We start from the raw sequence: 21,755 nt of genomic DNA on the forward strand, positions 1-21,755 counted from the left end.
GGGGGGGGTTTCAAGAACACCCCTGAGGCTGCAAGGGATGGCTGTAGTATTTGTCATGCACTGACTATACATGTCATCATTGTATTGCCGTAGCATCGCTAGTTCTATGCCTTACATACAAAATCTCTGTGCCCAGTAATAAAGTATCGAAGAAAACCTGTATGAACAAAATAAACAGCCACTTAAAGCTTGCTCTGCGGCGTTGCCGTGTACAACGACTGGTTCCGCTGCATCGCCTCCAGGGCCTCCTTCTCAATGCGCTGGAGCAGCTGTGCACAGGTGGGAATATCATGGATCAAACCAATGACTTGGCCGGCAGTCCAGACCTAAGAGGGAACGGTTAGCAAGGATTCGACACGTTTCCCTGGAAATACCGAAGGGGGAGGGAAAGACGAAGCAAAAACAGGATATACATACTCCAAAATCGACGTCACCGTTCAAGAAGACCTCCCTGCCCCTCTTGCCACTGACGAACGGGGCAACGTCGCTGAACTCTCCGGACTTGCTTTCCTTCTCCACCTTCAGGGCCTCCTTCGAGACCTTATTGGCGAACAGTCGGGTTGTGTTCTTCCACCGTCTCAGCACCAGGGCGGTGTCTGTCTCCTCGGCCTTCACGATGGCCTCCTTCACGTTGTGGTGGATGGGGGCCTCGATCGTGCACATGAACCGCGTGCCCATGTTGATTCCTTCGGCGCCTAGCGACAGGGCCGCGGCCAGGCCGTATCCGTCGGCAAATCCGCCCGATGCGATGAAGGGCACACCCAGATCCTGACGGGCGCGGTTGAGGAGGATGAAGTTGGTAATGTCATGTTCGCCGACGTGGCCAGCACACTCGAAACCGTCAATGGACAGGAAGTCAACACCCAGCTTGACGGCTGATTTGGCGTGACGGATGGTCGTGCACTTGTGCAGGATAGTGGTGTTGGCCTTCTTCAGTTGGGTAATCACTGGACCGGGGTTGTTTCCGGCCGTCTCGACAATCTTGACACCCTCATCGATGATAACCTGGGCGTAGGCAGCGTAGTCTGGGGGCACGAGAGCAGGGAGGAGAGTCAGGTTGACACCGAAGGGCTTCTTGGTCATGGAACGACATTTCCGGATCTCTTTGCGGAGGTCTTCAGGGGTTGGTTGGGTGAGGGCAGTGAGCTGGATAGTCAGCGAGATTGTTTCCATTTGCGTTCACATGTGATCGGACACGTACGATTCCCAGGCCTCCAGCGTTGCTGACGGCTGCTGCAAGTTCAGCGTATCCAACCCATTGCATACCACCCTGGACGACAGGAACTGCGAGCAATTAGTTAGGCACCAATATACCTGGGGGTAAATCTCTGGTACCTGTGATGCCCAGCTTTCTTGTTAGTGCAGTGTTGAAGCCCATTTTGTTCTTGTTCTAACCTTATGCGACCGAGATTGAGTGTATGTACTTCTAAATAGCGACCGACTCGACGGTAGCTCTAATGGTTGATATACACAGAAAATATATGATCTATCAGTGAAAGGGTATCACGAACAACAGGCTATTAAAAGAGTGGTCTTCGGATCAGCAAAGGAATGCGACTTCTTTGTACCCGCGGAGATTCTGCCGTGGGGAAGAGTTACCGAGGTTCGTGGCCGACCGACGGTCGGGTCGGCGAGATTACTATTCAGGACGGTTCCTGGGGAAGAACAAGAATGCGGGGGCGTGTCGCAAGCTGACAGCTGGGGAAATTATCCTTAGTGACCGATGACATGGCAGTATGTTTGCATAAAATGGGGTGATCCTTGCCATTGGTTCCCATTGCATGTTCAATGTTGTTGCAAATGCTATCCCCGCATGTGATACGCGGTGACTTTATGAAGTGTAGCACATGATTCCCTTCGCCACAGTCCCATGACTAGAGCCACAGAGAAAATGTACTATGAACAAGTGCTTGTATCTACTACTAGGTATACCATATCTATAACCTCAAGTGGATACGGTGTAACCCCGAAAATATGTATATAAATTCCTTATGGCTGGAGGAATTAGAACGCCATCAATGCATATAGGTATAAGTGAATGTAACCACAAATCAGCAAACATACCCTAACCCCCTTTTATTTTGCTCCCATTTGGCTAGCCAGCCACTGCTCGTGCAACTTCTTCTGCCTCTCCCAGTCTTTCCGAAGCTTCTTAGCCCGGCTCTTAGCGATCTCCTCGCCGGCCGCATCGCGGGTGGGGAGGCCCCCATCATCCCACGCACTATACTCGTTTGTCCGGAACATCTCCAGGTGGCTGAGCTTACCCTTCTGCAGCCTTTCCAAGGCCTCCTTCTCCTTCTTCTCCTTTTCTAGCTGCTTTTGCTGCGCCCGCTTGGCCTTCTCTTCCCGAGCCTGGATCAACTCGCGAGTCACCGGGCGAACGAGTGCAGGCAAGTTGTCTCGGTCTTCAAGATACACACCGACTTCGAACAAATCGATATCGCGAACACGATCGCAGAGTGCCAAAACCTCCTTGCTAATGTTATTCGATTCCTCAAGTGACGACAGTTTGTTGCGGAAATTGCTCAAGACGTCAGCATAAGGTTTCGTGGACTCTGTGACTTCTTCCTCAGGCAGAGCTTCACGCTCGACGATCTCAGCAATGGTCTTGGCGTTAACTCCTTCCTTCGCCCGTGCGGCTTGTCGCAGAGAGTCACGCATGGAGGACAGTGGGTGAAGGAAAGGCTTGGCCTCTTCCGGGACGTCAATGCCAGACCATCCAATTTCTTGGCTGTCGGCAGCAGTGTTACCGTTAAGACCGAAGATATTGACCATGGAGGTTATCCACCGGGCCACAGAATCAACGTCCTTGGGGTTCACAGTCGACTTGTCGGTGCTATTGTATTTCGTGATAAGCTCGGAGATGGCATACATGGCTCCCGGGGTGTTGAACGAGTCGCACAGGTGCTCATAGACAGTCTTCTGGGCATCCACCAAAGCAGTGGCAAGAGTATCATCCGCGCCAGAACCTTGCATGGCAGTGGTGTCCTTCATCTTGATGAAAAAATTGTTCACCTTCTCCTCCCACGAACTACCAGCGCTGACAAGGTCATCGGTGATTTCAACACCATCCTTCCAGCCACCCAGCAGGAACACAATTCTTAAGCTCCGTGGGGTCCACTCCTTCCTTTCTAAAGCCTCGCGGATAGTGGTGAAATTCTTAAGAGACTTAGACATCTTAGAGCCTTGGATGGACAGGTGTCCCATATGGAAGAAATAGTTAACCCACTGGTCGTCATGTGAATGGCTATGGCTGTCTGCCCAGTAAGCCTCGCTTTGCGCAAGTTCGTTGTCATGGTGAGGGAAAGCAAGGTCGACACCACCCGAATGGATGTCCATCTGCTTGCCCAACCGTGCGGAAGCCATGGCAGAACATTCAATGTGCCATCCGGGTCTGCCCCGACCCCAGGAGCTTGCCCAGCTGGGCTCACCAGGCTTCGAGGCCTTCCAAAGGGCGAAATCCGACGCAGATCGCTTGTCTGTCGCTTTCTTTGTCAACGAGCCTTCTCCTTCAGCCAACAGCTTGCTATCCGAACGGTTCCAGGGTTCCAGCCGGGCGTACGGGTGGCCAGCAGCCTCGAAGGCGTTAATATCAAAGTAAACAGAGCCATCGTCCGTAACGTAGCCAAAGTTATTCTTCACGATTTTTTCCACGAAATCAGCAATCTCTGCACCATACTCAGTTACTCGAGTGATTTCGGTGGGATCAAGGACGTTCAGATCCCGCATATCCTTCATGAACCGCTCCTCATATCTCTTAGTCAACTTGGTGAATATACCATGGTCGTCTGCATTGATCGAGGCTCCTTTCAATGAGTCTAGGTACGGTAAAAGGAGATCTTGAGCCTCCGTGTAGAACTTCTCCGCGAAGCCCTTGGGCTGCTCGGCCGAGCGTTCCGCCTCTGCAATCACCTTTGCTGCCGATGCAACAGTCTTGATGTGCATTTTGGCCTTTGCTTCATCGTCGCCGGCCTTTTCGTTACCCGGAAGGGGCCCTCCATTTAGCACAGCGGCGTAGGTCTTCTCTACTTCATCCTTATATTGAGACGCAGGCAGATCTGGGCTCAGCAACGGTAGGTTCTTCTTGAGGTATGCAGTGTATGCTTTTTTAGCAATGTCTAACACTTCGACTTCGATCGTAGGGTGCTCAGAGGCGAACTCCGTGAATAAGTGTTGCTGTCGGGCTCTAAGGATAATCTGTGACTCATTAGCGTCATGTTCGGCCAAGTCGCAAAGGCAGCCCGACGCGCGAAGGGCAAGGTTCATAGCGTACCTTGTCGTCAACGTCTGTGATATTCATGACAAAATTCACGTCAAACTTGAAGTAGTCACGCATGATACGCCGAATGATATCGGTGCTAACATAGTTTCTAGCGTGGCCCAAATGGGCGTCGTCGTAGACAGTCGGTCCGCACGCATACCAAGAAACTTTCTTGCCTTCCTTATCGATGGGAATAAAAGGGTTTTTCGAGCGCGTTAACGAGTTCCAAACTTTCAGAGGAGGTAGGCTCTTTTCGGCCTCAGGGTGGAGGGGTGGCTGTTGCCATTGCGGTTGTTGGCGCGCGGTGGCCATAGATCTGGATCTGGAGAGAAGGACCACGGGGTAAAAGAGCGACAATCGTTGTTTCGACCGATTAGTGAGGAAATGGGAGGCCAGGCGAGGGAGTCGGTGAGAGGTGAGGGGCATCAGGAACGGAGCTACAAAAGAGGGACAAATAATCCAAACTACGGGAGGGGTCACTACCTGGAGGCCACCTTGACAACCAACCTAAGTCAAGCATTCAATGGATGTGCCAGAGGTTGTCAACCAATAACACGCTGGATTTTCAATGCGGTGGGAGCATCGCCCTAATCCCCTAGCCCTGAGCCCTAATCATCATCCCAGTCGGGTCTAGATCGGTGACTGCCCCAGAATGATAGAAGCTTTTGAGCTCGTCCGAGATTTTGCGATTGCGAAAGGATATTGAAAGCGGCAACACCACACGCAGTCGCAATGCCTTCCCCCTTCCTAACCCCCGGCGCTCAGTCGCAACTCGACGGCCTTGCTCTTCTTCAACTCCGCAGAGATCAGACGATCCCGACGATTCTCCAACTCCATGACGAAAAGAACGCAGGGTATAAGGAAGGAAAAGTCACCAACACCCGCTTCGGCTCATTCCCGCATAGCACCCTTTGCGATCAACCATGGGGTTCACAAATCATCGCATCCAAGGTAGACACGGGATCCCGGGGCCGCACGCAGTCCAAGAAATTGAAGCGGAAAGCGGACGAGCTGGATTCGTCCACCCAGGCCGAAGAAGATAAGCCTTCTCCGCAGACCCCAGTAGCAGCCTCCAGCGGTTTCCTTCACCTCCTTTACCCTACGCCAGAACTGTGGACCGCATCGCTTCCGCATCGTACTCAAGTCGTTTACACACCAGATTATAGCTACATCCTCCATCGGTTACGCGCGCGTCCCGGAAGCACCGTAATTGAGGCAGGAGCGGGAAGTGGCTCTTTCACACATGCGTCTGTGCGGGCAGTATTCAATGGATATCCTTCAGATGATCAACCGACGAAAAAGAGAAGGCTTGGCAAGGTTTGCAGCTTTGAATTCCACGCGCAGCGGGCAGAGAAGGTTCGCGTGGAGGTGAACGAGCATGGCCTCGATGGACTTGTGGAGGTAACACACCGTGATGTTTATGAGGATGGCTTCCTCCTCGGGGACCCAAAGACGGGCAAATCTCCGAAGGCAAATGCGATCTTTCTTGATTTGCCTGCTCCTTGGTTAGCTCTTAAGCATCTCGTTCGCAACCCGCCCGAGGGCGCGGAGTCACCGCTTGACCCTACATCACCGGTGTATATATGTACATTCTCTCCCTGTCTTGAACAGGTACAGCGCACTATCAGCACACTCCGCCAATTGGGATGGTTGGGAATCGAAATGGTGGAAGTCAACAACCGCAGAATCGAGGTCAAACGAGAACGAGTTGGATTAGACTACGAAAATATCCGCGGAACAGTCGTCTTCCCAAAATCCGTCGACGAAGCAGTCGAAAGAACGCGCTCCCTTGAGGAACGCGCCCAAGTGTTCCGTGCGACTCAGAATCAAAGTGACGGCGACAGTACCCCTGCCCCTAAAGCTGGAAACGAAGCAAAGGACGGCGATTCTACCAGCAAAACTGAGACCGATACGCCTGCTCGCCAGCAAGTATCTGAGGTCCCAGTATATAAACAAGGTCGTGTGATGACCCGGTCAGAACTAGACCTCAAAAACCACACATCCTACCTAGTCTTTGCTGTTTTGCCTCGGGAATGGACGGAGGAGGATGAAAAGCGCTGTCGAGAGAAATGGCCTTCAAACCGGGTGCAGGAACCGCAGGGACCACAAAAGAGTAAGAAGCAACTGAAGAGGGAATCAAAGGAGCAACGCGACCTGCAAAAGAAGGAGCAAAGGCAACCAGAAACAGAGTCTCAAAAGGAATAGAGGGGTATCAGGCACATCTCACTGGAGTCATGCTTTTGGATGCTGTATTATGTTCTGTCTTGAGTATCGTTACTTCGCTGATATTCCATGCCAATCATGGGTCAGAACCAGACTTGCAGTCATATCTGACAGGTCAACAAAGAATACTAATGATGGACAGAGGGTCTCCTAAGAATATACACAGATGGCCCTGGTCAGAAAGAGAGAAGCAAAAGCCTTGATTTCATGACAAGTGTAAACTTGAAGATGTATATGTACAATATGGATCTATGACCAGCCCAAAGCAGCTCCATTTCATGGCGTAGGAATAAAAGAGCAGAAATCCGGATAATGGTGGGTATTGCGTTAAAAGTAGAGCATTGTTCTAGTCAGCTAGAACAGTAGATGCGAGGTTGATTCTTATAGATTATTCTCCGCCTTGAATTTATCCCATGCTTCATTGAGCGTGCCAAACACTGCACCAGCGATCATTCGCTGTTCCGTCGTAGCGTTGGTAGAAATCTGCATCAAATCATTAGCTGCTGTGATGTGGAATTCTTGAGAAGCAGACGTACCTTGTCTGGATGGACCTTTGCAATCCCCTTCATATACTGCACCTTGACCTTGTTCGGCATAATCAGTTCTGACATGTTGATCTTTTTCCATCCAGCCTCCGGCCACAGAACAGTGTCCAGACTGCCCAAGAGCGCTCGTAGATTGTCCTGTTTACCGTTCTTCCAGGCAGCTAGTCGAGCATCCACACTTTCTGTAAGAGCGAATTTCTCTTCATCGGCACGCTCAGCGGCTTTGTTGGCTTCTCGCAACCGACTAACAGCGGCAGAATTCGCAGATGAGGAACTGCCACCTTGCAGGTCATCCAATGCAGATTTCTTAGGTGCAGGAGCCGGCGGCCGCCTAGCAGGGGCTGAAGGTTTCGAAACAGGCTTGCTAATGCCGGCAGCTTTCTCACATCGGTTGCGGCCTTGGATACTGGTGCTGCCACCGTGGCCGTTCTCAACCGCCTGTTTCCACGCCTGTGCAGCATCTGCCCATCGCTCTAATTGCTCTAGGGCCTCGGCTTTGCGCATCAAGGCTTTGCCGAAAAAGTCCCTCATCGGTTTACTGGGTTCGCCGTTTCCGACTTCGATGCTCTCGGCCTCTCCTTTCGAAGGGCCAATCACATCCAGGATTGTGTCTGCATCGCTAATTGCTACCTTAGGCTCACCAACTTTCAGTGCTGTCATGGCACGATTGCTCCGGATGATGATAGCAAGGGGATACTTGTCGGGTAGCATCGACAGAGCTGCGGAGAAGGCCTCTTGAGCAGCTGCATAGTCACCTCTCTTATAAGCTTCAGCCGCCTTTGTCCGATGACGATGCGTGGATGCAAGAGCTTCCTGAGACACTTGAGGAATGATTCGGGGCGGAGCTTTTGGCCGTGCGGGCAGAGGCTTAGATGTAACAGCTGGCCGCGTGGGCTGAGCCGGCGAGGGTGATGGTCTAGGACGCTCAGCAGGCTGTGGTGCTGGAGAATCAAATAAGTCAACATTCTGTGCAGGGGCTGGAGATTGTGCGGTTGGCCGCTTTCTTCTCGCTGGGCTAACATATGCTTGTGCTGACTGCTCTTCTACTGCAGATTTAGTCAATCGGGCTCTGGGGTCCTTCGTCTGGCTTGGCTGCTGTTGTCGCATAAAGGCAGGCTGCTGCATATTTCTATCACCAACTGGAGAAGGCTGGCTTCGATGGTTATTGCTAATGGCGCGAGGTGGGGGTCCTTCGTTGGACCTTGTCGGCTTGCGTGCGGCACGGGGATCTACACCGGATTCAAGGAGAAGAGCTTCGTCAGTGAAGCCAGCTGGCTGTTTCTGAGGCTGATCTGGAGTGCGCCGGTGCTCCCTAGGCAAGGGCTCCTCGCGGGCAGACGGATCTCTCAACCACCGGGGCTGGTTCGAATCTTGATCTGTGTTCAAGTCATTAACGACTTGTTGAACTTTTTTGCTACCAGTCTTCCACAGTGAGTTTGCTGTCTTCAACAAGTTATTGCCGAAGGCAGCGGCAATCTGCGACGGATCCTTGTCTGCTGTCGAAGGCGACCGATTATCCTCGCGGCGCCTTGAAGAATGGCTTCGCTCCTGCTGCATCCACGATGGCATATCGCGATCCGACCTCTCAGCCCGATCTCTACTCCGGCTCTCATGGCTTGGATAGCGTTCTTGAGCCGTCGGTCTGTTCCTAGACTTTTGTCGAGCATCTTCATGTGCCTGCGTGAGGAGCAATGAGACCGCAGCTTGAACGTCAGTTCCAGATGACGTCATGCGTAGAGCTTGACTAGCTTTATCTGCAGGGAATCCCATATCAACAAGCTCCGCAATTGCTCGGTCAGTCCCATTTGACGGCTTAGGAGATGGGGTAGGGTCTGCGCGCTCTGGGGTAGGAGGTTTCGCTGGTGGTTCCGGTTGGCGGACTTCAGAAACGGGCTTACCCAGCAAGCCCAGGAAATCATCATCGTCAGTCTGTGTAGGTTGTTGTGGCGGAGGATTTGATTTAGGTTTCAACTGGTTAAGACCGAAAGGATCATCATCATCATCCATAAACGACATTCCAGAGGCATGTGGCGCCGGAGAGGATCCATTGGGGATGGGCTGTGATGGCCTGACGTCTATCCGTGGCGACGGGCTTGGACTAGGTACGGGGAAGTGAGTCGATGCATCAACAGGTGCCGAAGCGTCAAAAGCGGCAAGGAGATCATCTTCATCAGCGGGCTGCACTTTTTGCGGAGTAGAGGTCATGCCAATTGCGGCAGGTTTGTTGCCACCTTTCTCAAGGTGATCCCAGAATTGAACATTTTGCGCCCCATACTGTGTTTCGAACCGAGATCGGTTTTCCGCCTCTTTCTTAGCTCTCTCTTCTTGTAGTCTCTTCTGCTGTTCGATAAGGGACAAATTCTTATTTGCGTTAGATGAATTGAAAGAAACTAGATTCGCGAAGCTGTCCTTGTCTGGTGTCGCAGATTTGGCGGGCGGGTTTGAAGCCCCGGAGGAGGCAGAAAGAGGAGTAGATCGGCCGGAGGTGTCATTGCGCCTCACATTCGGAAACAATAGGCCGGAGCTCATAGGTGGAGGTTTACGGGGGTCATTAGATGAAGTGGAATTCCAGTTCAGACCGCTCAGATCGTCCATGGTGATGGTCAAGTTAGTATGAATAGGGAGGTGTCTGGGAGGACTGAATTAGGATAGAGGTCGTGGGAGTTAAGTGGTTCCATGGTCTAGCCTCACCATCAACGATCGAGTGAGCTGATCCTGTTCGTGTAATAGAACTTCTGGTGTATAGAGCCCCGGATATATTCACAAAGCAAGTATTAATCAAGAACTGACCACTTGGCACACTGCATTACAGTAAATGTTCCGAGACGGTGTTAACTTCCCCTGGAGATTGAGGGCCGCGGCCGTCATTGTGGCTGAGCAGCTAGTGGGGTGTGGCTGATGTCATTCGAACATGACTAAGTGGCACGTGCTGCCAAATAGAGTAACCTCTGGACCCGTCGGGCTTGCTTTGTTCCACAACCTTTTACCAGACGAACAAACTAGCTGTATTCCCATTAATATATTTTGCCACTCCGAATATATTTAGGGACGCGAAGGCGCAGCATATGGAGAGGCTATGAGTGGAGCATGTAGCACATAGTAGTACCAGAGACAAAGCTAGCCCTTTGTTATGCCCGAATTGCGTCGAAGAATCTCCACTTATGACCACTTCTACTCTGTATTGTAGAGCTAGCAGCTGGTGGGCTATTCGCTTTGCTGAACCCAACTTTTAGTTGCTTCATAAAGGCTCAGACAGTCCAGTTAAGTCGTCGTTGCGAGAATTGCGAGGGAGGTACGGAGTACTAATCTGTTAGCACACTGCAAATGCGAAGGTTGTGCCGGCACGTTCTCCATCAGAACACAGTAGGTCGTTGGGGTATTTTGATCCTTCGCGAGGAAATTTACGCACACTGCAATGTTTTACCCCGTAAAGCTGCAAATTGACTGACAATATCTTAAGAATCATGTGAGTAACCAGACTGTGCTCAATTAGTAGGTTGTGGCTTGAAAAACCGTCCATGCAGCAGTTGTAATGAAGTGCTTTCTTAATTTAAGCTATATGTGATATCGACATAGCAAGCTGCTCTACAGACATAATCATTGAGTATATCCAAAGCAGTGGATAAGTACGACTGAAAGTTGATAAAGTGTTGGGAAACTTGGTCGCATCAACTGCTTTCTCCTTCCTTTTGTATCATGTGTAACTCACAATGCTGGCCTAAGTTTATTGTGCTATATTCCCAAAGGCTGGAATGTTATTTGCCTCTTCGTCTTAGAATAAGCTCACCCCTGACAAGCAACATGATGGTGGAATTGTAAGGTTGGGGATTATCTCTAATCGACGAAGCACAACGATATTGCCACAAACCATCAATACTCTCTTATTGCAGTAAATACTACTTAGATGGTATTCAAACTGAATTATATGCCGAAACTGCTTTCTGGCTTTCAGGGTCATCCATAATACAGCCATCGGGATTCGAGACAACCTGTGTGTCATCTGCTCTTAGCGGAGCTCACACCATGAGCGAGTTTGTTAGATGATGAGGGTCTCATCAGCTTAAAGGAGTTCCTTTGGTGAATAACAATCCAGAAGCATTCAATATAAGATAATCATTATGGCTCTTTATGAAACCCTCGTTGCAAGGGTAACTTCATGGGATGATGAAGTCAATCTCGAGATGCTTGCCAAATGTCTTGAGTCATCCAAAGACCCCTGCTTCTAGGTCTCTGTCCATATAGCATATTACTAGCTTATTCATCAGGCCGGTCTTGAATCCATTCGCAAGTCTTGGACCTGCGTACGAAAGGATTCAGCCTTGCCTTTATACGCAACAGGCTGCACACCATGCAAGTTTGGTCTCAAAAGAGGCCGTGCGCAGATCGATAAAATAGACACAATGCACACCACTCCAACACTATATATTGACATGCATGATACATGACTCCACACCACGACTGGCATGTTTAATATCGCAGGGCAAGACGAAATCTCCGAATACTATCCAAAGTTGCTTTCATGTCGTGTCGATCCACATCCTCATTAGAGCGCGAAAAAGACACAACCATAACTACACTTGTAGTTTATTGTCCAATATGAGGAAACATGCGTGATAAAAGTATAACAACTCTCTTAGGATTATCCAGTCTACCGTTGTCTTTTGTTCGGAATCGACCTGAAAGAGTTACTCGGCTAGGAACACATCCGCAGGGAGGCTTAAGTGAAGGGGCCGTCTCAGCTGAAGTGATTGCGCCTCGCCGATTAGTACCTGAAGACACTCGACAAACTGCACGGTAGTAGGATAGATATAGAGAACTCCAAGGCTTAAAAATGAGCGAGCAACCAGCGAGATCAACAAGCCAAGCAAGGTAATGAACCATATGTACGCGCTATACTGTGAATATGCTTGGTACCCGATACGGACCCAACAAGCTATGAGAACGACTCAGACCCGACCAATAGAAAGATTGTAGATTAGACGGTGGAAAAGCGAAGTGCATACCTAGTACGGGGTAGGTATGTGTAACAGATAGATTAACAGTCCGCCTTAGGCTCTCCTGTCATGGTTGTCTGAAGACAGGCCCAACCAATCAAAGCCAGTATGTCATGTGCACGTCACGTGACTAATAACGGTTGGCCCAGGATTACCAGGTAATTTGCCAACTGGATCAATGATTCAATACAGCCTGGAAGGATCACGGAGTACCCGGCTTGCTACGGTTCCTCCGCACTCAATCTGTGACATGTATCGGGAAGCTAGAAAGGGTTGTGTCCGGGAAGTATTCTCCGAGATTTCTTCGATATTTTATTTTTTTGGGTTCTTGGTATCCCTGGAACCCTGCCAATACTAACACCTACCGACTTCCCCAATTGGCAAGCAGGTTAAGTTTTCTGAGGTCATGCATATACTCTATCTGCACCTGTCAAGATTCATCCATAGAGTTGATGCATCCAAAATCCTTTGATGCAAAGCATGGCTACTCGAACTTAGCAGTTCGCATATTGCTTTTTACATGGAGGAACACTTTTCGGCCCCCCCCCCCTCCTTCCTTCGAGTAGATAATCACGCCACTAGTACCCGGTATAGAATATACTACTACTGCATGTAAGAATGGCAGGTCCTGGGATATGTATATCAGTAGCAAGGTAGTATCCGGGACTATCTAGATCAAACTGAGGACACCTTCGGCGTCCCCGCTATTATGTACTAACGCTGACGGCGGAGTTTCGGGGAAACTGAGCCGCGGGCGCGGAAAGTAAGTTACAGGAGAGAGTTTAAAACTCAAGGTAACTCCCGACGTGTCCCTCTTGGGGCTAGAAAGGAAAGTTAAATCGTAAAACCGGCAGTATGGCCGGGGGACCATGTCATCGCATTAGCGTTGCCTGGTGTTGCTGACGTCTAATATGAGATGCTAGCTAACCCTAAATGAGGGGTAGGATAATGGTATTCTGGTATACCTTAGTACTCATCTCGGTCCCAGAGCTTCATGAACAGATGTAACAGGCATCTTGTAATCAATGGGTGGCGACACTGTCTGAGTCATTGAGTAGCACTGGAGTAAATCCCCACATATGCTTGTCCGGGAGGTTGATGCAGTATGGAGTCAAATTTCTGACAAGGCAGCAAGTCCCAGTATCTATGGGAACTAGAAAGCAATCATACAATACTCGCTTACGGTGGGGCTGCTGCACGGAACAGTATTTGCTTGGGCTGCGGTGGATGCTTCCTATGAGAACCCAAGTTACCCAACAGTATCCGAAGTTCCTAGAATATATCTAACTTTTTAAAAATTTTGTTAGTTAGGGCATCCATGGAGAAAAGATGACTAAGAGTACGTTGTATGGAGAACAGTTGTAGCAGGGTTTTGTGCCAAGGACTCAAACTAGAAGGTACCAAATCAATACCTGGTCACACATGGGAATGTGTAGTACAGTACCAGAGACATTTCGATCATGGTCGATCCAGACATCGGTACTTGATCAAGTTCTTTGGAAGTCGTGGAATTGTCCTCATTGTCTGATCATAATAGCTTTGCTAGGTTCATTCATTGTCATGTGAAAGACGAGTGCCGTGACCCGCAAGTATAGTGGATATGCTATCCTGTACCTACACACCAACGCCCGGTGGAAGATGAGTGGACTCCGGACTACTGCTTTAAATACAATATCAGACATACCATACAGATATTATTACAATATCTATCTGAAAAGCAGGGGCCAATAGAGAGAGTACGTGTGTTCGGGTAGTTCCTGGTGCCTTGCAGACGATAACCTATCGTAAAATGGACAGGGGGCCAAATGAGGGGAATGGTTCTTTTGGCTCGAGAACCAGTCCGAGATTAGGTGATCGTAGACAGTATTAGCTGATCCACAGCCGTTTAGGAATCGAAGAGGGGGAGGTGGGATCATTGCTCTCCTCCGGACAAATATGTGGTTTTTAATATAAATGACGGTGCGGACATGGCCTGGCGAGGAATCTAGATCCGCATGCTTGGGAATGGCGAAGGACCCGAAATGGCTCTGTGCGCGAGTTTGGTACACTGTCCGTGCTCCCATCTAAGTATGAGGGGCTCTCCTTTTTTTTTCCCACACTCTCCTCATTTTTTCTTAGTATTTCTAAATTTTTCTTAAACATTTCTTTGGGACATCGATCTCGGCCCCGGGAGGGGGACTCCATATTAATAATAACATTCCATCAATAATAGTAATAGTAATAATTAGACCCAGAAAAATAAAAACGCCAGCCAATCATCGGTACCCAATGCAAGGTAATGAATGTATTCGATGTATTGTGGGATGGTAATTTATGTTTTCTTACCATACTACTACTACTGCCAGGATAGTACTTCTACATAGGTATGTGGGTATGTACGGTACATACATCACTGCTTAAGATATTATCCATGTAGGTTCTACGCAGTATTGCACCGATTGAATCAGGCTAAATTCCATCCTCAGGGCTAACAGGAGCTCTTACTGGATTCAGTATGCCGTGAGCAGCGAACCGACTGAACACGGTACAGGCAGGGTGTTAGTCAATTTAGGTAAATAGTAATAAGAACTTCGGCCCTGTGGCCTGCGGGGCAAAAGGGAAATTTTCTTGACGATGATTGTTTTCTGCCCCTAAACTTCCTAAACTTCCTCACTAAACCACCAACTAATTAATTAGATTAAAGACCGACCATGGTAACAAGTACAATAGTCTTATACATATCAACGCTAAATCGGCCGTGCTAGTGCGACCATCTGCCAGACTGGAAGCGCGCTCCAAAGCTCCCCACCTTCCGACTCCGAGGCTCGACTAGACTGAAAGTTATACATAGTACGTCCTGGACAACCTCCTTTTCGTTCCAATAATGTCCTGGAAATTTGGGTCCCTATTGCTCTAACCTTTCCTAACTCATCTCGCCTGCCGACCCGCCCCGTATTTTATTCTTGTGCTTGTTGTTTAGTCCTACTTGGCCTTTTTTATACCCGTGAGAAAATTACTCCAAATTCAAAAAAAAGAAAAAGAAAAAAAAAAATTCCAGCAACCAAAAAAAAATCATTAACAAAACCTAAACGAGCTCAACACAAGTCCAAATCGGCAGTTCTTCTCTTCTTTCCAACCTTCCCGAAGCCATCGCAGATCATTATTCCTCTGTTTTATGCGTTTTCCCTTTCTGGGTGACCTTCTTTGTCCGGTTCTCTCCCGGTTCCCAGTAGTCGTGAATCACCTACTGGTGTAACTCCTGTTCGCTTCCCCTCTCAACCTCTCTCGCACCACCCTTGCTCAGTGTCACCCAAAGGCCATTCTTCCTTTCTCTCTCCTCGCCACTTTCTGGACCCTCCCTGCGTCGTGCCCCCCTTCACACGAAATCCCCGCTTCATCATGGGTCTTTTCAAGCGCAAGGACTCCAAAAACTCGATCCATACCGAGAGGGATGAACAAGAATCCTTTGTGTCGGCTAACAGCGCTCGTACATCCAATGCCTCATTGAAATCTCCCGGTTTCAAGGGAAGTGGCAGTGGCTTACCAGCTTCCATCCCGGAAATTTCGATTGCCAAACCGCCCGACCCAGCCTTGGACCCTGCAGCCTACCTGCGAAGCATACATGCTGTTCGAGAGCGTTCTAGATTCGTCTTTGGGAAGGCGAAAAGAAACAAGCTTAACCATTTCGATGTTGATATGAGCAAGTTCGAAGCCACCGCGTCCTACATTGTGTCCATCATTAAGGTGAGTAACCTAACTATACATAGCCGCCCCCTCCCCTTCTCTGACCATAATGTGATATTCTCGATTTGACTAACTGTCTTCACTGCACGTGAAGAGAGATTATGCTCCAGACTATGATTCGATTCCTCCCCATGGTCGCTGGCAGCACTTCGATATTGGTGGCCGACCCCGCATCAATCAGCTGCTGCAGTCCTGGCCTAGCACAATCGATGCGCAAGAACGAACTCGACGATTAATCGACCTCTTTGTAGTTTCCGTCCTTCTGGACGCTGGTGCTGGAACTAGATGGTCTTACAAATCGAAGGAGTCTGGCAAGTTCTTCTCGCGGAGCGAGGGGCTGGCTGTTGCTACACTTGAGATGTTCAAGAGCGGACTTTTCAGTAGTGATCCTACCGAGCCATGTCAGGTGGATGGCGCCGGCTTGAAGAAGATTACGGTAGAACTGCTGGCCAAGGGCGTGCAACACTCAGAGAACAACCCATTGGCAGGTATCGAAGGTCGTGCGGGACTCTTGATTCGACTTTCAGAGGCATTGAACAATCAAGATTTCTTTGGGGTGGATGCTAGGCCAGGAAACATGCTTGGTAAGTGACCAACTGTCTGGCATGCTTGATGGGGTGGCCTGCTAACGAAAGTCTCCTTCAGACTATCTTCTCTCACACCCCTCGACACAAGCTTCGTCGGTCCCTATCATTCCTATTACAACGCTATGGTCCGTCCTTATGGACGGGTTGACGCCAATCTGGCCGCCTTCCAGAACACAGATCGATGGCCTGTCAATCGGAGATGCTTGGCCATGCTCTGACTTGCCCCCGTCCCCTCCCGCGCAACCTTGGGAGACTATTGTCCCATTCCACAAACTCACGCAGTGGTTGTGCTATTCTATCATGGTTCCGATGTCGAAACTGATGAAGATTCACTTTGCCGGCAGCGAGCTCCTAACAGGTCTTCCCGAGTATCGCAATGGCGGCCTCTTGATCGATATGGGTTTGTTGACTCTCAAGGAAGCTGATGCTCAACGGGGCATTGCTGCATATAAAGAGAATGCGCAGATCAAGGGTCAACCAAATGTGGAAGTTGTTCCTCTTTTCTCCACCGACGATGATGTAGTCGTGGAATGGCGCGCCGTAACAGTTGGGTTTTTGGACGAGCTACTCGTGGCGGTCAACTCTCAGCTAGGGTTGGTTGGAGAGGACCAGTTAACCCTTGCACAGATGCTCGAAGCTGGATCATGGAAGGTAAGTCTTATTCGTTATTTTCCAGCCCTATTGCACTTTGCTGATGGATTCTTAGGGCGGCCGGGAGATTGCCGAGGTATCGAGGCCAAACACTAAGGAACCACCGATTATGATACGCTCCGATGGTACTGTTTTCTAATGTTTAGCATACCCTGTCGATTCGTGATACCTGACTCCGCCAGCTATGCCTGTTGATGGGTGGCGGAAGTCCTTACGACCTTTTAATGACCAGATACTTATGTCTTCCGTTCTTTCCACCTCACTCCATCGACATATTTGCGAAAGGAGCTATATCTTCTGCTGTAGAGCTACTATTTGGGATGATGATACATTCTTGTACATTTCTTTTTGGGAGGGGTTGTCTCTAAAAGCACTGACGACCTTGGGATTGGCGACAGATTTACGTACTGCCTGCGAGCTGTGATCTGACGCCACCCGTTATCTAATATTACGCGCATTCTGATATTCAAGGAAGCGATGCGGCCTTTTAGTCTGTGTGGCCTTGTTATAACATGTCAATCCAAGCATAATTGACTTTTTTGGATCTTAGAGGTGGAATCGCCTAGCAGGCGATGATTTTGGGGGTAGTAGACTAGTCAGTCTACAGACAATAGTGTAGTATAATGAAATTCATTATAGGCCGGAGCTAGAAGCTCATGCTAGCCATGGATACTTTAACCTTATCTGAAAGCCTTACGCCTCAACACTAACGTCAAGTGCGCTAAGTTTTCCAGTACACTGGTAAAGTGGAAAGGTAAAATAAGCATCACGCCCTGGCTCCTTTCCGAAAGAGGAAAGAAGGGGCATGTCTGGAAGGTACCGTGGACCAAGGACCTATTAAACAAACTCCTACCTCAATTTCAACCTTTAGCTAGCAGTAGTAAAGGTAATAGGAATAATGTGACATGTTCATGCTTGGGTATCTAACACAATAAAGAGCTTGACGATATTTTGCCAATTTTTGCCTTCCTTTCCTCTGCCCTGTCGCCTTTCTTCTCTTTCTTTTTTTTACTATTTTTTTTGTTCTCGTTTAGTTGGGTGATACTACAGTTAGCCATTTGTATGAGAATTGTTGGCTAGTTCACCGTCTGGGGATTCTGGTGCAGGAAGTGGGAATCCATCCCCGTGACCCATCGCTGCTGCTTTTGAGAACCCCTCCCTGGCCAGCATTGTATTCAGTACAGCGCAGTTATAAGCTGCTTCACCCGGCGGGACGACAAGGAAGATATATGTGTTATCGGTGAACCGACCCAAAAAGACATTGAACTGGGGCGTCTTGGTATGCATGACGACGAATCCGGCCGAAGCGGGCGTGGTATGGGTATTCCGGGCCGCGCAATGCTTGAACGCCTTCATTATATTGGAGAGTCGCTCGTGGCGATCATAGATGGGGTTGAGGTCGCCTATTTCCGAGGCGACGGAAGTGACGGTTAGGAAAGTCGAGCGCTCAAAGAGGATAACTTCCTCGGCATCGATACGCTTGGCAAAGGCGTGCAGAAAGCGCTCGATGACGCTGAGATTGGGGATGAGACGGTGGACGATGCCGGCCCATGCCTTGTAGAGGGATTGGTCCCAGATGCTGCTGCCGAAGGTGTCGATGGAGAAATTGTCCGAGCGGCTCCGGATGAGGGCGGAGCGTTCTTCGTAGATGCGTTGGCGATGCTCAGCTTGGATGAGATCGAGCTTGTGGACGAGACAGAAGACGTAGGCATTCGGGCTGTACTCTTTCAAGGCACCGATGATAGCGTGGTATGTGTCGAGGTCTCGTTCTACTTCGCGGGACTCAATGTCAAAGACGTAGATCAGGACTGCGACGTCCGAGAAGATGTTCCCCCGTTGCGAGGCGAGATATGTCTCCATGAAGGCGTCTTGGCCTCCGCAGTCCCATAGGTTCAGGGTCAGGTTCCCCATGAACTTGACATGGCTGTGTTCCACGTCAATTGTGGCGCCTAGCCGGCGGACATCTTTGGCGACGTAGTTGCTGAAAATAATTGATCTCATAGAGGACTTTCCTGAGCCACTCTTCCCCATTAAGAGCACCTTTCTCTTCTTCTTTCGGACGTCCATGGTTGCTGGTAGTTGGGGTCGTTCCGGAGGTTGACTGTACCCCGCAGAGTGCGGGTAGTGGTTCCTTTAGTTCAATGGGGGAAACGGGGGCGTGGTGGTTTGGTTTCGGGCATCGGCTGAGTTCTTTGTTGGATCAATTGCTGGCGTTTGAGCCAAGGCGGTGTTATATGCACTTTGCTCTAGTGCTGGATGAGCACTTGACCAGCCCCAGCCTCATCGTTGCATGATGAGGGGAAACGATGATCCGGGATGTCACGTGTAGATCACGGGCCTTCGAGTGAGGTAATCAATGAATACACCATTCACTGTTTACCATGCGTTGAATAAAACTGAATTGTTGACAGTGAACTTGTTTTGCTATGGGTCTACTTCGAGGGTAACAAAGAGGTAATAGAAACTGCTACGTTTGCGACTAATCTGCTAGGGGATGTATGGGGATTCAGGCGTATAAAATTATATATTGTTTCTCCATACTATCATAATTCTAGATACTATTGGTTCTAATCTACTACCCACCAACATCTTAAATTTTCGGTGTAATCTTCACGTTTACAAGGATCATAGAGATCATATATAGTGATAATTGACTGCAAGTTATGCCAAAGTATTCATTAGCTAGTTTTCATTTACTCGTAGTTATAGATCGTTCATTCGGCTAGATAAGCCATCTCCATAGTACACCTCACACCACAGACGTCACAAGTTGGACAAGCTTGTCTTGCATATCACAGAATATATTGACAGCCTGTATATGCCGGTTAATTAATCTAAATGGCCTGTAGGTCGATAGCCCAATCCACGTACCTGAGTAAGCTTTTCCTCGCTTGCCCCATGGAGGTCTCTAGTGAAAGCAAGACGATACGCCGATTCATCATTGACGAATGACACAGACGACGAAGGGAGCACCAAAGGAGCTCCACTGTCGAACAGAGACTCTATCTGAGGCACAGAATCTGGCCGCGAAAGCTGCTGCAAGAGATTCGGTGCGATGGTGATATGATCAACACCGGCCATCGCAAATATCTCATCCGTCGAGGTTAAACTGGCTGGTAGAACCTGTGTTTTAGCATTGACCGATTTGTAGTACTTCTGGATAGCGACACAGAGAGGTAGCAGCTTGTTCGGATCCGTGAAACTGAGCGAGGGCGTCAGTGGTAAATTCTTTTGCTTTGCTTTTGAAAGGTTTCCCAGGGCTGCAACTCACCCTGGCTCGAAGTGGACCTTGAGTTGATTGACATAGGGTGCAACATATGTGCAGCCAACTTCCGCAGCGAGCACCGCCTGCGTTAGGGTAAAGAGGGTGGTAGCGAGCGTGCGTACTCCAGCTTGTTCGAGGGTCCGACAAGCTACCATACCTTCCCATGTACTTGGGATCTTGATGCAGATGCGCGCCTGCTCGAAGCCTGGCTGTAAATACTGGAAGAGCTGGATAATTCCTGGTACCAAGCGAGCGCCAACCCATTAGAGAAAATATGTCGTCGCAAAAGTAGACAATATCTTACTAAGAGCGTTGACAGTGGTCTTCTCGACCGAGTAAGAATAGTAAGGGTTTGTCTGGATATGGACATGGCCACTGATATGAGGGGCAATCCTCAAGCTAGTCTCACCATCTATACCCTTCGTTAGCCCTACTGGAATATTGGCGCTAGTTTAATCATATGATAGAATACCGCTATCTCTACAGCTAGCTCCTCCAAGGAAAGACCCGGAAACCGAGAAAGGAGATTCCTTGCCTCAGCAACAGAGGAAATGATCAATTCCTTATGCTCGGGTTTGGAAAGTTCTCCGTAAGCGATGGCTTGGTTGGAAGTACAGTCTTGAAATGGACCTAGGGTTCTAGCAACTAAAGGACCATCAATACAAAATCCGATACGTGCCATTCAGTAACCTTTACATCGTACGTGGGGCAAGTACCTTCGGCATCCATGGTATCACAGTCAACAATAGTTCTCGTACGAAGGACATCCAAGCCTGTTTGAGCAGCCATGTTGATAGTTCGATCTATACTGATGATAGTTGGCAGAAAGACGATACAGGAAAGGTAGAGGGCTTGATGGATCGTATAAGGTGATTATGATAAGAGACGATATAGAAATGGCAGGAGTGGAAGATACTCCCACTCAAGTGAACAATGAAAGCTTGATAACTCCAATTCCCCTCATTCCTCACCTCCACATCCTCTCTGTTAATTAGCCTAATACGTCACTCGGGTAGTAAATAAGCCGTCAATCGGCCCGATGTCGAATAACTTCTCCCCGGCATTTATTTAGCGAATTGTGGAGCCCAATCCTCTGCCTAGCTTCAAGAGACGGGGAACCCCCTTGCGCATCAAAGCCCCCGACGAGCGCCCCATTGCCGGTGTTGACAGGTAAAGCTGTCTGACTGCGTTATATAACTCTAGCAGGCAACGTGGTATCAAGACCGGAGGTGTATTCGCACGTCTCGGACTGGCGACCACAGATTTTCAGTGATCGCTGCCTTCAGAAGTATACTCTGCACACATTCTCAAATTCATGCAGGTCTGACATGCCACATTTCGGAGAACAATGTCTAGTAGAGTTTTCCTAACACGTTACTTGAATTACTTGCCCGTCCTACGCGCTTACTTTGTAGTGACCTGCTCATTGATATACTTAAGATGATATGTAACCCTGATATGAAACCCGTCCATCTCATGGAAAGAGAAGAATGGGCGATTAACGAC

General features: G+C 49.2%; 7 protein-coding genes across 7 annotated transcripts; 2 read left to right on the plus strand and 5 right to left on the minus strand.

Moving 5' to 3' along the window:
* Window positions 1-182: 182 nt before the first annotated feature.
* On the minus strand, window positions 183-1,378 carry ABOM_006384 (NAD(P)H-dependent flavin oxidoreductase; the record flags this gene model as incomplete). Its single annotated transcript, XM_022533513.1, has 4 exons — window positions 183-326; window positions 418-1,146; window positions 1,202-1,284; window positions 1,336-1,378. The coding sequence occupies 4 exons, from the start codon at window positions 1,376-1,378 to the stop codon at window positions 183-185; spliced, it is 999 nt and encodes a 332-aa protein (XP_022388967.1).
* Window positions 1,379-2,076: 698 nt separating this feature from the next.
* On the minus strand, window positions 2,077-4,687 carry ABOM_006385 (cysteine--tRNA ligase; the record flags this gene model as incomplete). Its single annotated transcript, XM_022533514.1, has 2 exons — window positions 2,077-4,197; window positions 4,274-4,687. The coding sequence occupies 2 exons, from the start codon at window positions 4,685-4,687 to the stop codon at window positions 2,077-2,079; spliced, it is 2,535 nt and encodes an 844-aa protein (XP_022388968.1).
* Window positions 4,688-4,993: 306 nt separating this feature from the next.
* Window positions 4,994-6,466, plus strand: trm61 (tRNA 1-methyladenosine methyltransferase subunit GCD14; the record flags this gene model as incomplete). Its single annotated transcript, XM_022533515.1, has 1 exon — window positions 4,994-6,466. The coding sequence occupies one exon, from the start codon at window positions 4,994-4,996 to the stop codon at window positions 6,464-6,466; it is 1,473 nt and encodes a 490-aa protein (XP_022388965.1).
* A 399-nt stretch (window positions 6,467-6,865) lies between these two features.
* On the minus strand, window positions 6,866-9,836 carry ABOM_006387 (UBA/TS-N domain protein; the record flags this gene model as incomplete). Its single annotated transcript, XM_022533516.1, has 3 exons — window positions 6,866-6,967; window positions 7,021-9,667; window positions 9,820-9,836. The coding sequence occupies 3 exons, from the start codon at window positions 9,834-9,836 to the stop codon at window positions 6,866-6,868; spliced, it is 2,766 nt and encodes a 921-aa protein (XP_022388966.1).
* Window positions 9,837-15,401: 5,565 nt separating this feature from the next.
* On the plus strand, window positions 15,402-17,123 carry ABOM_006388 (URC4/urg3 family protein; the record flags this gene model as incomplete). The annotated part of the gene is made up of 4 exons (XM_022533517.1): window positions 15,402-15,746; window positions 15,841-16,330; window positions 16,392-16,984; window positions 17,040-17,123. The coding sequence occupies 4 exons, from the start codon at window positions 15,402-15,404 to the stop codon at window positions 17,121-17,123; spliced, it is 1,512 nt and encodes a 503-aa protein (XP_022388969.1).
* A 911-nt stretch (window positions 17,124-18,034) lies between these two features.
* ABOM_006389 (Rag GTPase GTR1) lies at window positions 18,035-19,051 on the minus strand (the record flags this gene model as incomplete). The annotated part of the gene is made up of 1 exon (XM_022533518.1): window positions 18,035-19,051. One exon carries the CDS (start codon window positions 19,049-19,051, stop codon window positions 18,035-18,037), a length of 1,017 nt encoding a protein of 338 aa, XP_022388970.1.
* A 682-nt stretch (window positions 19,052-19,733) lies between these two features.
* On the minus strand, window positions 19,734-21,038 carry ABOM_006390 (transaldolase family protein; the record flags this gene model as incomplete). Its single annotated transcript, XM_022533519.1, has 5 exons — window positions 19,734-19,796; window positions 19,856-20,186; window positions 20,256-20,487; window positions 20,554-20,661; window positions 20,966-21,038. 5 exons carry the CDS (start codon window positions 21,036-21,038, stop codon window positions 19,734-19,736), a joined length of 807 nt encoding a protein of 268 aa, XP_022389002.1.
* Between the last annotated feature and the right edge of the window lie 717 nt (window positions 21,039-21,755).

Source organism: Aspergillus bombycis, assembly GCF_001792695.1.
Source record: "Aspergillus bombycis strain NRRL26010 chromosome Unknown contig00044, whole genome shotgun sequence".
NCBI classification, from domain to species: domain Eukaryota; kingdom Fungi; phylum Ascomycota; class Eurotiomycetes; order Eurotiales; family Aspergillaceae; genus Aspergillus; species Aspergillus bombycis.